General features: G+C 42.8%; 1 protein-coding gene across 2 annotated transcripts; it reads right to left on the bottom strand.

Annotated features, from left to right (window-relative positions):
• Nucleotides 1-1029: 1029 nt before the first annotated feature.
• Nucleotides 1030-14664, bottom strand: DNAAF1 (dynein axonemal assembly factor 1). Of its 2 annotated transcripts, XM_063312925.1 has the most exons (12): nucleotides 14567-14664; nucleotides 13441-13567; nucleotides 13013-13104; nucleotides 11884-12105; nucleotides 10488-10654; nucleotides 9341-9462; nucleotides 8312-8502; nucleotides 7704-7955; nucleotides 5671-5777; nucleotides 5458-5526; nucleotides 3452-3809; nucleotides 1030-1292 (listed from the first exon to the last, which is right to left on the bottom strand). In XM_063312925.1, exons 2-12 carry the CDS (start codon nucleotides 13518-13520, stop codon nucleotides 1237-1239), a joined length of 1716 nt encoding a protein of 571 aa, XP_063168995.1. In that variant the 5' UTR covers nucleotides 13521-13567; nucleotides 14567-14664; the 3' UTR covers nucleotides 1030-1236. The 2 variants fall into 2 exon arrangements, with proteins under 2 accessions (XP_063168995.1, XP_063168994.1); XM_063312924.1 differs by lacking the exon at nucleotides 14567-14664 and having other exon boundaries at nucleotides 13441-13783.
• Between the last annotated feature and the right edge of the window lie 363 nt (nucleotides 14665-15027).

The following is a 15027-nucleotide window of genomic DNA, read 5'->3' as shown; positions in this document are numbered from 1 at the left end:
ATGTCTGAGTGCCTGCTGAGCCCTCTTTCCCTGTAACATGGCCAGCACAAGCCTCAGCAGAGCCCACTTCCCATCTGTAGGATGGTAGCACCAGAGCAGTGTTTCTCAACCTCAGCGACATTAAGATGTGTGGACTTCAACTCCCCGAATTCCCCCAGCAAGCCAGAATTCTGGGAGTTGAAGTCCACACATCTGAAGCTTGCTGAGGTTGAGAAACATTGCCCTAGAGGATGAATGACATGCTGCAAATGTTATAGAGAATCAGGAAGCTCCAACATTAAGTAGGCATACAGGTGAATGTCTGAGAGGCCAAGGAGGGTCCTGACATTCAGCTCTGCAACAGCTTGGTGGATGGGAAAGGGAGGCTGCTCTGCTTCCTGAGACAGGTTGGAAAATTAGAGGGCAGAATTCAGGCAGGGAGAAAAACACCTGGTTTGCAAGGCTGTGCCTCACAGCTCTTAGGCTGGAGCAAATCTCTGCTTCCTGTTTGCAAAGGTCTTTTGACTTGGACTTAGTGGGGACTCTGTGACTGAAGGGCCACAGTAATTCTCATACCACCCCTGGAAAATACAAGGCAGGGAGGGTGTATGTTCTTAATCTTTGCACTGAACAGGCCACACAACAAGCAAGATAAGGAATGAAGTGCACACGGCTGAGAAGAAAAACCTTTATTTAAGCTGAATTAGGTTTAGAAATAAACGCAAGGAGAAATATGCAACGGCAATTTAATAACTGGCTGCTACCAGAAGGCGCAGTGCAACGAAACTGAAGCACGCTGGATTTTAGTAGAACAAAATAAAACAAAATAGTTGAGACTTAAATATGCTTCTCTTTGGATCCACTGCTTCAGCTGCATTGTGCTAATATAACTACAAAAGTTAAAAATGAATTCATACTTTAAATCAGTGTTTTCCAACCTCGGCCACTTTAAGATGCATGGACTTCAACTCCCAGAATTCCTCAGCCAGCATAGCTAGCTGAGGAATTCTGGGAGTTGAAGTCCACACATCCTAAAGGGCTGAGGTTGGGAAACACTGCTTTAAATGTTGCTGAACCGCCACAGAGGCTTCCTAGCTACATGCCACGTGGCAGGTCAGGATGCCCTCAATCCCCCTCCACGCCATCACACAACTAGGTTTGGCTCACGTGAATGTTGCCAGAAAGGAGAGCCCTGGGGAGACGGAGCAGGCAGGTGATACTGTCAGGATGTATCCTGCTCTATGTCTTATGCACTCCTCAGTCCAACACGTGCTCAGCATCTTCGCTTGCTTCTGATACTTGCTGCTCTGCATCTGTTAGGAGGCAAAACCAGTTAGTTTCCTTGGCATTGGCAGGTGACCCTATGCTCTTCCAAACCCATCTCAAAGCGGGAGAGCCTGTTCAGTTATTAGGCTAGAAGTCACTCCAAAGGGGAAGCTGAGATGATTCAGTGTTTAATTAAGCAAGCAAGCGCATTTCTTGAATGGTCTCCCAGCAGAAAAGACCGAAATACACAGAGGTCATTTGGTAAGCCGGCGTATGCAGCCCCCTCTAGCTTCCCTTCATCTTGGTTCTCATCTCAGCTAAGCTTCTAAGCTCTCTAACCCCTAATCAGGTCTACTTCTTTATAGAGGGAGTTTAGGCGTTGCCCTGATCCTAATGTGGTTTGATTTTGCCTTAAGAGGCTGTGTGCACCCAGCCACTGGGGTTTGCAAGCACTTGATATGGCTTAGTCTTGACTTGCAGCTCTACTTTGTTGCATGCACTGGGGTTCATTCACTCAAGCATGGTTAAGCGCAATGTGTGAGTCAAGTAATGCAGAGACCCAGGCATTCACTGCCGATTTCTGAAAAACTGATAAACCCAATATATTACCCCACCCTGGAATGGGAACTGCTGGCAACCTTCATTCCCTCGTCACCTTGCAGCTGAACTACTGCAACTCTCTCTATGTGGGGCTACCGTTGAAGACTTGGAACTACGGCTGGTGTAAAACACAGCTGCTTGCCTGCTAAAGAGCGAGAACGATATAGCTGTATTATATCTTTATTGTGGGAGCTACAATGGTTACCAGTTTGTTTCCAGGTGCAGCTCACGGTGTTATTACCTATAAAGGACTTGGGTCCTGGGTACCTTTGAGACTATTTACTCCACGTAGAATCTGCCTAGATTACATGAATGGGCAGGCTGTGAATCTCCATTCTTCAGGCCTTCCCAGAACGGCCATTAAAATGCCGCTTCTCTACTGAGCTTTGGGGAATGAGTGTTGTTATTAAATCCAAGCCTCACGAGTGCTACTTGGTGAGTTTTTATGAGAGCATTATACTAACTTTTTTAGATACTAAAAAAACGGACGTACTGATCTGATACTTCTTGGTTATTTTGCTATGGATGTTTTTGTACTGGTTGTAAGCCACTTACAGTCTATGATTGAAGTGCCATACAGTATATATTTTTAAATAAATTAAAAGGTATAAATGCTGCTGTATTCAATTTTCTATTCAAAAATCACCTGGACCTGAGTTTTTACTTTTGAAGATTGTCTCTTTCTGTAATGCACTTAGGTTTGCTGGCTGATGGAGACTTTACAAATCCTGTATATTGTTAATGCCCTGCTTTGTGCAAAAATATTGCATGAGCCTTTCCATATGTGAACTGGTTCTTAAACCAAAAACTCACAAATGATGGGTGTGTGTGGTCCCATGTAGACACACTTATACAACCAGGTCCTAAAGACACTAACATAGTGGCTGGATTCACACACTGCACTGAGTCATAATTAGTTGGTTTAAGTTTCCTTTACTTGCTCTTGTAAGCCCTTATTTGTGGCTCAGTGCTGCTTACTGCAGCTTTGTGTTCCCCAAACAGCTTACAAGTCATTGTGTCTTGTTCAGTAAACCACGACTAAACCAAACTGGCTTTAGCTGCCATACGAACCCAAGCAATGAAAGCATAATTGAAGCAATTAAGTATTAGGTAAAGGTAAAGGTTTCCCTCGACGTAAAGTCCAGTCGTGTCCGACTCTAGGGGGCGGTGCTCATCTCCGTTTCTAAGCCTTAGAGCCGGCGTTGTCCATAGGACACTTCCGGGTCATGTGGCCAGCATGACACGGAACGCCGTTACCTTCCCGCCGAAGCGGTACCTATTGATCTACTCACATTTGCATGTTTTCGAACTGCTAGGTGAGCAGGAGCTGGGACTAGCAACGGGAGCTCACCCCGCCACGCGGTTTCAAACCGCTGACCTTCCGATCGGCAGCTCAGCGGTTTAACCCGCAGCGCCACCGCGTCCCATAATTAAGTATTACTTCTAAAGAAATAGGTGTACGTGTGCTAGAATTACAAGCAGGGCCTATTTCAGTGAGCAGTTCTGAGAAGAAGTTGGGTTACAAAGTGGACTTGTTCCAACCTTATTGAAAGCCACGAACAGATCTTGATGGACTCAGGTCTTTGTTTTGTAGGTGTCAATTTACCTAGGCAAGGTGATCCATCCTGACATTCTCGATTTTCTGTACCCTTTGGAATTAGTCCATCATCTTCACGTTGTGATGGCTCTGAAGATTCTGGAGTGATGTCTTCAATTAAAGGTCCTAGAGGCTTTGCTTGATTTTCTTTGGTTTCCAAGGTGTCCTCTTGTGGTGCCAGAAGATCTTTGACAATTGACCTAATAGCTTCTTCTGCACCAACGTCAGGTGCCTTAGAATCCTTTGAAAATATGGTGTCTAAGGCTTCTGATGTTACTAAATTGTCAGAAGTGGTAACGTTTCCTTCAAAGCAGCTTCCGTCATTGCTTGTTTCAGAAATCACTTCAATTTTTGGAGGAGATATTTGCTATAAACAGAAAACAGATAGCATAAAAACTGGTTTCTTTCTACCAACAGAATCCGGATGCTCTAGACCAGCCTTTCTCAACCTTTTGACCCTGGAGGAGCCCTTGAAATATTTTTCAGGCCTTGGGGAACCCCTGAATCCACGTTCAGGCTCAAAGAGAGGCCAGAAGTTCCAAAATTATCATATTCGTTTCATGGGTAGGCCTGTCAATATGCATGAACAGTGTTCTTAAACTAAAAGAATGAAACTTACCTCTTTAATGTGAAGTTGCCCAAATTTGAAATAATTTTTTAAATCATGATCTCCCAGGGAACCCCTACTGTCCTCTTGTGGAACCCAAGGGTTCCATGGAACCCTGGTGGAGAAACCTTGCTCTAGACTCACGTCGTTTTAAACCATTTTGTTTTTCAAAATCAATCAAGAATTTAACTCTCCTACAGTAGCCAGGATGTTGAATATTCTGTCTCTTGTGGCTTCAACAGGAAAGGTTTGTCAACACACTACATATGTGAATTAGTTCCCTATACAAAGATGTCAGTTTCTTGCCCAGACCTGTTATTTTCAATGGCTGTTATTACTCAGGTTAATATGACTGTTTACGGTTTGTGAATTACATTAATTCTACAACTTTTCCGTACATGTGTCTTTCATGCATCTGGCAAAGTGGGCTTGTATGAAAGCATATACTTTAATACATTTGCTATTATTTAGATGCCAAAGGATTCCCTTCTTTTAGCTCAGAAAGGAGTATATCTGCAATGTCTGTTTTATATCAACTTAATTGCTATGCCTTACTTGCCATCTTAGAATTGCCGTTCTCTTTGGGAAAGGCTCTGGCAGGACTGTTAATGATTCTGATACTGAAATCTACTCTGTGAAAGTATTCTGTGTTCTCATCCAGACATGTAACTTCAGAATAGCTATCTGAATATGCTCTTTTAGATGTTTCCCCACATGGTTCTGTATTTGGACAACAGTGATTTTCTCTGTGTTTGCATTCTGAGGTTGGTACAATCAGAAAAAAAATCACTGTTTTATTGGCATGTTTGAATTATCTTTGAATACATGTAACACTGATTATATGTATCTAATGTAATATGTGTGTGCCATGGTTTTCACTCAGCTGATGGAAATGGTTTTAAGAAAAGGACTGGAGGAATCTGACATACTGGCTTGCAGTCTATTCTAAGCTGGATCTTGTACATGCATGCAACTAAGCTTTAAGATATTACCTGGAAAACACTATTATTTGGAGTAACTGTATTTTCTGCATACAACCAGCTTGTTGTGGCATTTCTCAGGCTGTGAGGTGTCCAAATATATGTGTATGGCAAAACATGGGGATGGGTGAGAGAGATTGGAAAGTCTAGGTGGAATGCATGCAACTTTACTCTGGCCCGTAGTGTCAAGGGGATCCTGACCTAACAAAAAAGAAGAAAAGCATTCCCTCTTACGGTAAAAACCCACCCAAGTTCACTGTCTAAACTAGAGATGGGAAATACAGTGTAGATCCTCTTCAGCCACAGCCACAGCCACAACTGGCCATTCTAACGGCGATTGCTGGGGGCTGTAGCCTCTTCCCCAAGCTTTGCATTCCTGATGCAGAGAAAACATTTTTTAGCAATCCTAGAGGAAAACAAAAAATTACCTTTTTGATGTAGAAGTCCTCCCTCAATGAATCTTCACTGGTGTCTATATCTTCCAAATCAGGAAGTTCCTGAAAAATATCCTGATGTTTATCGAAGAAAATGGCTTTTAAAAATAATGTGGGGATGGGATGGGATGGGAGTGTCATGCAACCCATTTTTTTCCATCCTGCTCACCCCTTCCCCCATCTTTCTGTCCTGCAGTTGACACTTACATCAAGGAAAAGTTTTTCTGGCACATCCAACTTAATGTGTTCTATATCTGCCAAGTCAATGCATTCGGTACACAGTGGCCCTTCTGTAGAGAACTTACAGACTGTTTCTAGAGAAAGAGACAAAAATCTTCAGCAAATCTGGATTCAGTTATTACCAGGGGTGGGAACCCCTCAACCACATGCCTTACCCCTCTCCCTCAAGGTTTAGTTTTTGGGAAAGAAACTCCCAGATCCTGTTGCTGAAATCTGACAGCAAAATGTCACAACTCACTTGTGCGGTTACTCAGTTTGTTCAAATGACACGCAAAACTGATTTGCTGATCTCTGCTTAATTTGCCTATTTTACTTCTTAAAAAAACTCCCCCAAAGCAAAAAACGACTGAAGCAGGATATGGACTACTGCTAGTGTCATTACTGTTGGTCTTGAAGATTTAAAAACAAATGGAGGATGCCCTGATGGCAAAAAGATCTCCTGTTCTTTAACATTGTGGAGGGTCTGCTGAATTACCACACCTTGGCCTCTTATCTGTCCAGGGCATAGAATTCTTCGGTTCCACTGATGTGTCAGACCACAGGAGCTTGATGGAACGGTCATTCCTCTGCCTTGAGAAGCTCCTTGCTCTTCTGAGCCAAAGCAACGCAGGAGCTCCAAAGCACTGTGATGCTCTAGACACACAAGGATGGCCTTGTGCAGCTGCTGCTGCTTCTACCGAAATGAATGAGCACCCTTGGTCTCCTAAGAGCCCTGTGGGCACAGAGGGCTGAATTCTAGATTGCCATCGAGGTGTTCTATATAACAGTCATACCCAGTGCTTTGACGTACAAGCTTTTCTTTCTTCATTAGATGAAGGACACAGTTAATCACAGAAACAACATAGCTATAGTTGGATTTTACAGTTCTTAATGTTCATTTGAGATCCTCAGTGCGAAGGGCTGGGCTCATTTTGGGACCATAACTTAATGTACTTATTTGCCACTGAGTTAAATGACTTTTATCCTCACGTTATTTTGATACGGGGTCTTTCTTGATCCACGACCTTTCCTCCCTTCTCAAAAGCAGCTCTCCTGCAGAACTGGGGGCTGAACAGGGTAATAGAATATGCTGCTCTCCTACTCCTTCAAAGTACTCTGAGTAGTTTATATGTGGTTAGGCTGGCTGTATTTGTATGATACAAGGATACAATGGACCCAATTTTCTGGATTTGCCCACCACGACCATACACTAGACAGGCTAAAGAGAGGTCATCAAACTTGTGATTCAGCATGACAAACGAACAGGGATCCAGGCTCTGTTCCAGGTAGTTATAAAGGCTGGCCTATTTATCTTCAGTAGAAGATCCTCCAACCTGTTCCACTTTAAACCCAATCTAGATCTACCTTTACAAAAAATAATAAATGACAACAGGGAAAGTTTGAAAGAAAAGTGGAGAGCAACAGAAAGGTAGAGCAAAGTCTGATGTAAGTTGCTAGAGTGACAAAGTTTACTCCGGATAAGCATGCACAGAACAACTGGGAGGATAGCTTCACAATGCTGTCCCTTAGTGATGCCAACCTAGGTTAGATGATCCCTTGTCCCCAGGCAGCAGGATGAATTAATCTACTCCTCGGAGTTTCTTTTATTCTCCTAAATTGCTTCTCAATAGGAATACTGGAGAAACCATCTGTTCCACATTTGTCAGTGAATTGACCTAGTTTGTACTTCCTGATCCACACTGCATATTGGACTATTTCAAATTTTATGATCCCTGGCTTAACTTGCAGTGTATAAAACTTTGGCAATGCAACTGTTAGTAGATTATATGCACAAAATTTTCCTGCTTTTTAAAAGATTGTGGAACAACGTCCATGAGTGAGCATATGTAAAATTGGAACGGACCGGGTTTAGATTGGTCTGTGCTCCTATCCTTAGGTTTTTCAAGCAGGCATGGAGTTGGCAGTCTGTGTTTGCTGAGGGCAAGCAGTGTTCTCCCTTCCCGCAAACCCTGGAGAGTGTTTAGCACCACAATTGCTTTCTTATTTGCAGATGCCATTACCTTTTTCAGTAGGTGTAAAGCCTGAAGCCCCGTTAAATGCCGGTTCTTGTGCTTCCTGTTGATGTGGATTATTCTCTGATCTACCCAACGGATCACCCAAGATTGTGGCTGCAGCGATGGCTTCTTCGTGGGCATCCATACTTTCTTTCACAAATTTCTCAATCTTCTGCTTTGTCTCCAGAGATTCCAAAACAGCCAATGCCTCCACTCCATTTTCTGCCACCGTCTCTTTGCTTGAAGATGGCATTTCCCCTAGAATGATCCAATAACTGATTAAAAACAAAGATTTGCCTAAGAGTGGAATTAATTCTTGCATTTGTTGAACAACACTGCTTAATTTAAAAAAAAATAGTAAACTGAAGGATCATTTCTCCTGGCTTCTTTAAACTAAGCAAAGAGGTGTATTAAATAAGAATTTGCTGCCACAAATATGCAAGCCGACTGAATTACAACTAGCAACAAATACCTTTAAGCAACAATATTACAATATCTTATGAGTTTTAGAGGTACTACGTTTGGGCTAATTTGTCAAGGAGAAAATTGGGGCAGCAACATGAATAGCATCAAATGTGACCTGGATACCCCTGCTTACGTGCTGCATCACAAACCTGGTTCATCCGCTGAGCCTCTATCCCTTTCTTTCGTTTCCTTCTGCTTTTTCTTCTCTATGGCTCTTTCTCGGATGGCAGCGAGAGCATCGATACTGTCTTGTATCTTCTTCCGTTCTTTCGATTCCCACATTTCCTTTTCTATTTTTTCAGCTTTGCGCCCCCCTGCAGCCCAGGCTTCTGCACAGGCCCTGATGGGAAGGAGGAGGGTTTCCATCAGATACCTAGAAGTGGGTTTCAGCCATTTTGGTAGGAAGTTCCTACGTGGTGTGGAAGAGAGGCTTCTTAGCCTGCTAGGGTGCCACTGGAGTAAGAGTCTGGCCTGGGGTGCCATAACCACCCTTCTGGGTGGGCAAACGCTACTGGTGCAATGAGGTCTGATGGTGTGCTACCTCTATGGAGGCAAAGTATGTCTCCAGATACATCAGTGGAGAGACTGCCTGGAGGCTGTTAGGTACAGGTAGTCCTCAACTTATGACCACAGTTGGGACTGGAACTTCTGTTGCTAAGTGAGGCGGTTAAGTGAGTCATACCAGATTTTACCATCTTTTTTGCCACGGTTGTTAAGTGAGTTGTGTGGTTGTTAAGTGAATCTGGCTTCCCCCACTGACTTGGCTTGTTGGAAGCCAGCAGGGAAGGTCGCAATTGGTGATCATGTGACCCTGGGATGCTGCAACCATCATAAATACATGCTGGTTGCCAAGCACCTGAATTTCGATCACATGACCATGGAAACACTGCGACGGTCATAAGTGTTAGGACCAGTCATAAGTCACTTTTTCCAGCACTGTTGTAACTTCAGTCGCTAAATGAATGGTCGTAAGTCGAGGACTACCTGTATGAACTAGCCCTGTCAGTTTAGCTCCAGTGGTTTTATGCATTGAATTTTGTGCACATTTGAGTTTTCTAAAAATTCATTTGTTATCATTTGATATACAAATGCAAAATGTACATGTAGGTAGAAGTGGAGTGGTTGTGAATCTTTTACTAGTTTGGCCAAGAAGGAATAACTCTTCTTGATTATTTTACCTCTCTTTTGGAAAAACTGGTCTGTCATCCAAATACGTCAGTTGTTTTAATCGGATAGTAAGCGTCCTCCTATAGTTAGCTATTTTCTTAATTACTTCATTTCCCATTAGGTTCAACACACGCTGCAGAAGAAAATAAGCAGTTTTAGGAGACCATTATGAATACATTCTGAGAAGCTAACTTTCAGTGACTTATTTATGTTTATGCATTTAATGCATTTCCTAGCCACATTATGACTGCGGTCTTAACACTCTATTCCTTATTGTATGGGATATAATCCCATAGGCTTGCCCTGTTTATATATACTTTTTTCCAGTATCTCTTTTATGCCATTTCCCAGACTATTCCTCTTGGGGCAAAGTTTGATTTGAAAGGCATCATCTATAGAGATAAATGTTAAATGCAGCAACTGAAAATAAGGCAGTATGTTAGCACGGGAGATTTAGTACATGTGAGCCTGTATCTGAAAGCATTTGGGGAGCTAATGAATTACTGCTTTACATTAGCAAGATGAGTAAGCTCGGGAAAGGCAGCTATTATCTTGCAGAGGACTGGGATGGATGGAAAAAGGGAATCTTGCTTGTGTCCTGCACTAGGTCAGATGTGGGTATAACCTCTCTGAACACAGACAGTGCCCATCTTTTAGTGTGAACTGGCTGGGCATTACTGAATGTGATTTGTTTCAGTCTGGGTTTCTCGGTGACCAGGAACGATTTCCATCTTCCAGTGCAGTGTTTTTCAAACTTGGCAACTTTAAGATGTGTGGACTTCAACCCCCAGAATCCCCCAGCCAGCATTACTGCAGCCCCCCACCCCACCAAGGGTGCCCTTTCAGCTCAATTCTATCCTTGTATGCTCTATAAGCAGAGGACGATGCTCGGCCAGCAGACGCTGGAGACAAAGACCATGCTTCAGTGCCTCCTGCAGGACTAACTATCAACACAGAAGAAAGCAATGTTACTGCCAAGGGCAGTTCAGAACGGCGGTCCTCAACCCTACAGAGTGTACTGAATCCAGTCTGACTCTCTGAATTGCAGGCAATAGCGGACGCCTTTCCCCTGCATAGCAACGAACTGGAACAGACTCACCCAACTGCTGAATGCTGGTGAATCAGGAGATGTCGCCCCAGAGCTACGTATCTGCTTACCAAATCAGGCATGGTTTCCAGGACATCTAAAATCTGGGGATCATCTAGCTTATTGTGCGAGAGATCAAGTACGCTAATGCTGGGGCATTCCTGTAGGTGCTGTATGTCTTCGACTGTCTGTAACATATTGTGAGCGATTTGCAGTGTGTGCAGAACTTTCAAACAAGCTGTTGAAAAACAGGAATAGTTAGATTAAGACGCTCCTGGACTGTCTGAAATGATAACCGTGGCTGGGCTTTGATGGCTCTCAGTAGCACCGTATAGCCTTGCAATCTTTATGATGGTACCTAGCAATTCTAAAGGGTTTTCGTGCTTTCCAAATTAATTTACATTAGAACAAGGATAACAAGCTTATATGGTTAGAATTACCTAAAGGCCATCTCACGCTGCCAGTTTTTGGCACTCGGGCGAGACAATCAACTAAGTACAAAAGAAGTACTTAATACAGATCGTCCTTGACTTACGACCACAATTGGGACCGGAATTTCCATCATTGTGGTCATGGGTTGAACCACCACGTAACCAGACCTGATTTTGCGACCATTTTTACAGCAGTCATTAAGCGAATCCAGCTTCCCCAATGGGTGTGTTTTGCCGGAAAAAGGCAAAACGTGATCGCATGACTGAGGGATGCTGCAACTGGTTGTAAAAGTGAGCTGGTTGCCAAGCACCCAAAATGCAATCATGTGACAGCAGGGGTGATGGTGCGACATTTTGCGATACTGGGAAGTGCTTTACAGGACATGAAGCACCCATTCTGAGGCTGCCATAACTTCGGACCATCATTAAATGCATAGTCGTAAGTCAAAGATCACCTGTATTTATTGTGGGTTTTTCAATAGAAGAGAATATCTCTAGCTCAGGGTTGAACTGTGCAGTCCTTGGTGCTCTCTGAGCTTGGCAGTTTGCTTGCAGACGTTTCACAGCCCAACTAGGGAACATCATCAGTGCGAGGGAGTGTGGGGTTTGCCGCCTGTTTATACACAGTCGCTTGCCCTGCCAGTGTTGGTGGGGGAGTGGTTTTCTCCTTGGTAGCTCCTTGATTAGTGTATTGTTTTCTGCCTGATTGTTTGCCTGGTGTTAATCCCTGAGTGTTGGCTGCTGGAGAAGATGTGTTAAATAAACCATTACTGTGGTGTGGGACTCAACTAATGGGTCTAAGTTTGAGAAAGGGTATTTAGATTACCTGCTGAGGAAAGAGAACAGGCACATCAAAAACCACTTTCCTTGATAATTAAGTGCTTGCCTTTACCAAGGGTATCAGAAACTATCATGGATGTTTTCTCTGTATTTTAGCACATAGGCCTCCCTATCTATATGTGTCTGACAATCACAATGCAAAATTATACAATATTCAAGTAACAAGCCTTATTTTCCCCAAAGCAGAGATTCTTACAGAGATTTTCAATTGTCTTTACGTAATTGTTGCTGAGGTTGAGAGAATCCAGTTTTTGCAAAGGTTCAAGGTTCTCAATTTTATGAATCAAATTGAGCTGCAGATAAAGGCAACGCAGGTCGGTCTGTGCGCTCAAGTTCTCAATCTTCGTCAGGCCGTTGCATTCCAGCCACAGGCACTTTAAGCCTGTGTACTCTTCCAAGTTCTCCAAGCGATCAAATCCTAAAGGAAGAAAAACGCAGAGAGAGTGTTAAAAGGCACTCTCAGCGTACAGAACGGAGGATGAGTGAGTTGCCATGCAGCCCTCATTTGATCTGAAGTCCTCCAGCTCGCCCTGAAAAATGGTCACCCCTCAAATGCCACTGTGTTAGGCTGAGGAGAAGTCTTCCCAACACAACAGGTATTAGAGGAGATGCGGGGTTACTACAGGGCAGTGCTGACAAGGAAATTTCCTCCCTTCCTCTCCCCCTCACTTCCAGGTATGAAGCATTGCTCTGGTCTAAAGATGTGGTTATCATTTTTGAAATCCATATTCCCTGTGGGATGTGTAGCTTTTAAGTACTCTTTAGTTGAAAGATTTCACTTGCATACCACTTTGCTGGCTGGGGAATTCTGGGAATTGAAGTCCACACGCCTTAAAGTTGCCAAGGTTGAGAAACACTGTACTAGAGTATCAGTGGGAGATTGATGCAAAAAACGTAGCCTAATTTAGCACACTTTCAGATAGTACCTTCTGAAACATTAAAAATAGTGCTATATGTTGTCCAGAAAGAAAGCCAGTTTGGTATAATGGAAAAAGCACCAGGCTAGAAACTGGGAGACCGTGAGTTCTAGTCCTGCCTTAGGCACAAAGCCAGCTGGGTGACCTTGGGCCGGTCCCTCTCTCTCAGCCCTAGGAAGGAGGCAATGGCAGACCGCTTGCAAAAATGCTGCCAAGAAAACTGCAGGGACTAGTCCAGGCAGTCCCTGGGAGTCAACGCTGACTCGAAGGGACCAAAAAGGCACATGCAAGCGTAAAATGTTGTCCAGGATCCATGTGTATTATTTCAACATTTCTACTTGCCCACAGATTTCTTCTCAAATGTCCAATTGTTTAGTGCATTATAGTTTAAAATGTTTGGCTTTTCACCTTTGTAATGGAGATAGAGGGTGTCATTCAAACTTGGAGTCACGTATAACTTGTGTTGTTTGCAGAGATCCCTCAGCAGTTTTTTGGTCATTCTAAAATATTAACAAGAAGTAGGAATCCTAGGATTACTCAGAAGAGAGTACGACTTTAGTACCGTCAGTGAGCAGTGCAAAGAAGTATTTAAAATTCACTACTTGACAATGGCCCAGCTTTACACCCTAGTTTTAAATTTTGCTTAAAATCTGCATCAAAAACTACTTTAACTATGGCCAGGGCCAGCATAGACAGAATGCTTTACCATGATTCATTCTAACAAGGGAAATAACTGAGGGGGGAAATTTGTGATCCTGCTTTGGCCTCTCAACCATTCCTAACTGGTTGTGGTAATCTTGCTTTTTCTGTAAAAAAAACAATAAAAAATAACTTACCTCATGCCGCACTGGTTTAATTCTGATTGTCCAGAGGGTGAATTAGTTACTGACTTATGATTACCATTTGTCTTCTGCATATTCTGTTGATCGGTATCACTCCCAAAGTCGTCTTTTTTCAATGGTGCTTGAACATTAAACATGACAATTAAACATTTGGATTCTTCGGATTCCAGCGATTCAGATTTACAGTGGAAACTAAAATTCAGTCTAGAATCCAATGCATCAGCAAATGATTGTAAAACATATAATATATAGGACAATGTAATTGGTATATCATCATGAATTTCTTGGTGGAAAAGTGAAATGAACATATATTCATATTTTTAAAGAATGTTCAATGTGCTAGCTGCTCCTATTCTTACTATATAAATGCAGTTTTTTACAGGAACCTGACACACAGAAATTGAGTAGGTAGGAAAGAATCTGCATGCTTCCCAACAGTATGTTCATGTCAGTCAATCTGAGTTTTTGCTTTATCATGGACTGTGACTGTGTACACACATCAAACTAAACCATGATGTACCTCATTTCTTACAGCACAGCATGTTGTGTGAACTAAAACCATCAATGGTGTCTTCAACAAAACATGGTTAAACAAAGTATGGCCTAATATGTGTGATCCCAGGCTATATTTGCCAGGTCCTGAGAGCAAAAAAGGACAGGTTGCTATATCATGCTAGTCATCACAAGCTAGACATTTTTGAAAACAGAATAATGGACTAAATGGAAACACCAGCTGACCCAGAAAAGCAATTTTTATCCTCTTAAAAGTACTTGTTAAATTTCAGTACAACAGACTGCTGTTACAGACCAGGAACACATTCAGCAAGAACAAAAGGTATAGCTCTTTGTACTAGAATAGAAATGTTAAACATGGAAATGATTTAATCCTCTAATTTTCCTCATTTACTGTTTATTCATTTTCTCATTTAGCTTTGAACACCTTGGTAAGAACCTGGCATTTTTTTGTGGCTAACCATTAGGCTTCCAGGGCCACTCTCACAGAATGCTCTAGCAGAATCCAGACCTTGACAGCACGGGTGTTGATGGCATCTTACGAATGGCAAGTTAATTCAAAATGCAGAAACCTAATTACACTATTGTCATTTGTCCGGGTAATTACCTGGCTCTCCATTGCTAAAGTCAATATCATCAGTTTTCAGCTTTTGATGCTCATAGCTGATATCCCTTTCAATCTCTCGCTCTCCTTCAGGCAGTTGAGGCTGTTCTAAAATTTAGAGAGACAGAGTCAGTACGGTACAGGTGTTGAATTATCACAATAAGATAGGTGAGCACCCTAGAAGAATGTTTTTGATGCAGCCCATCAGGTGAGTCAATTTCTGTAGGAATCAGACCCATGAAATTAGATTAGCTTCCTACAGGTAGTCCTTGCTTAACAACCATTTGTTTAGTGATGGTTTGGGCTTATGACGGTGCTGAAAAAACCGACGTATCACTGGTCCCCACACTTACAACCATTGCAGTGTCCCCATGGTCACATGATCACGATTTGGGAGCTTGGAAACCGGTTTGCATTTGTGACCGTCGCAGCATCCCGTGGTCACATGATCACCATTTTCTACC

This window comes from Candoia aspera, chromosome 11 (assembly GCF_035149785.1).
Source record: "Candoia aspera isolate rCanAsp1 chromosome 11, rCanAsp1.hap2, whole genome shotgun sequence".
Lineage (NCBI taxonomy): Eukaryota > Metazoa > Chordata > Lepidosauria > Squamata > Boidae > Candoia > Candoia aspera.
The sequence above is the reverse complement of the archived record's forward strand: the minus strand, read 5'-3'. Positions and strand labels throughout refer to the sequence as shown.

What these genes read in the sequence shown, in the direction of transcription:
- DNAAF1 (XM_063312924.1), bottom strand. Translation starts at nt 13,754, where the DNA reads ATGTTCATTTCACTTTTCCACCAAGAAATTCATGATGATATACCAATT. An exon ending in TGGAAACCATGCCTGATTTG is followed by an intron (nt 9,463 to 10,487) that starts GTAAGCAGATAC and finishes TTTCTTCTGCAG; the next exon opens with CGTGTGTTGAACCTAATGGG. An exon ending in CAGAAAAACTTTTCCTTGAT is followed by an intron (nt 5,527 to 5,670) that starts GTAAGTGTCAAC and finishes GATATTTTTCAG; the next exon opens with GAACTTCCTGATTTGGAAGA.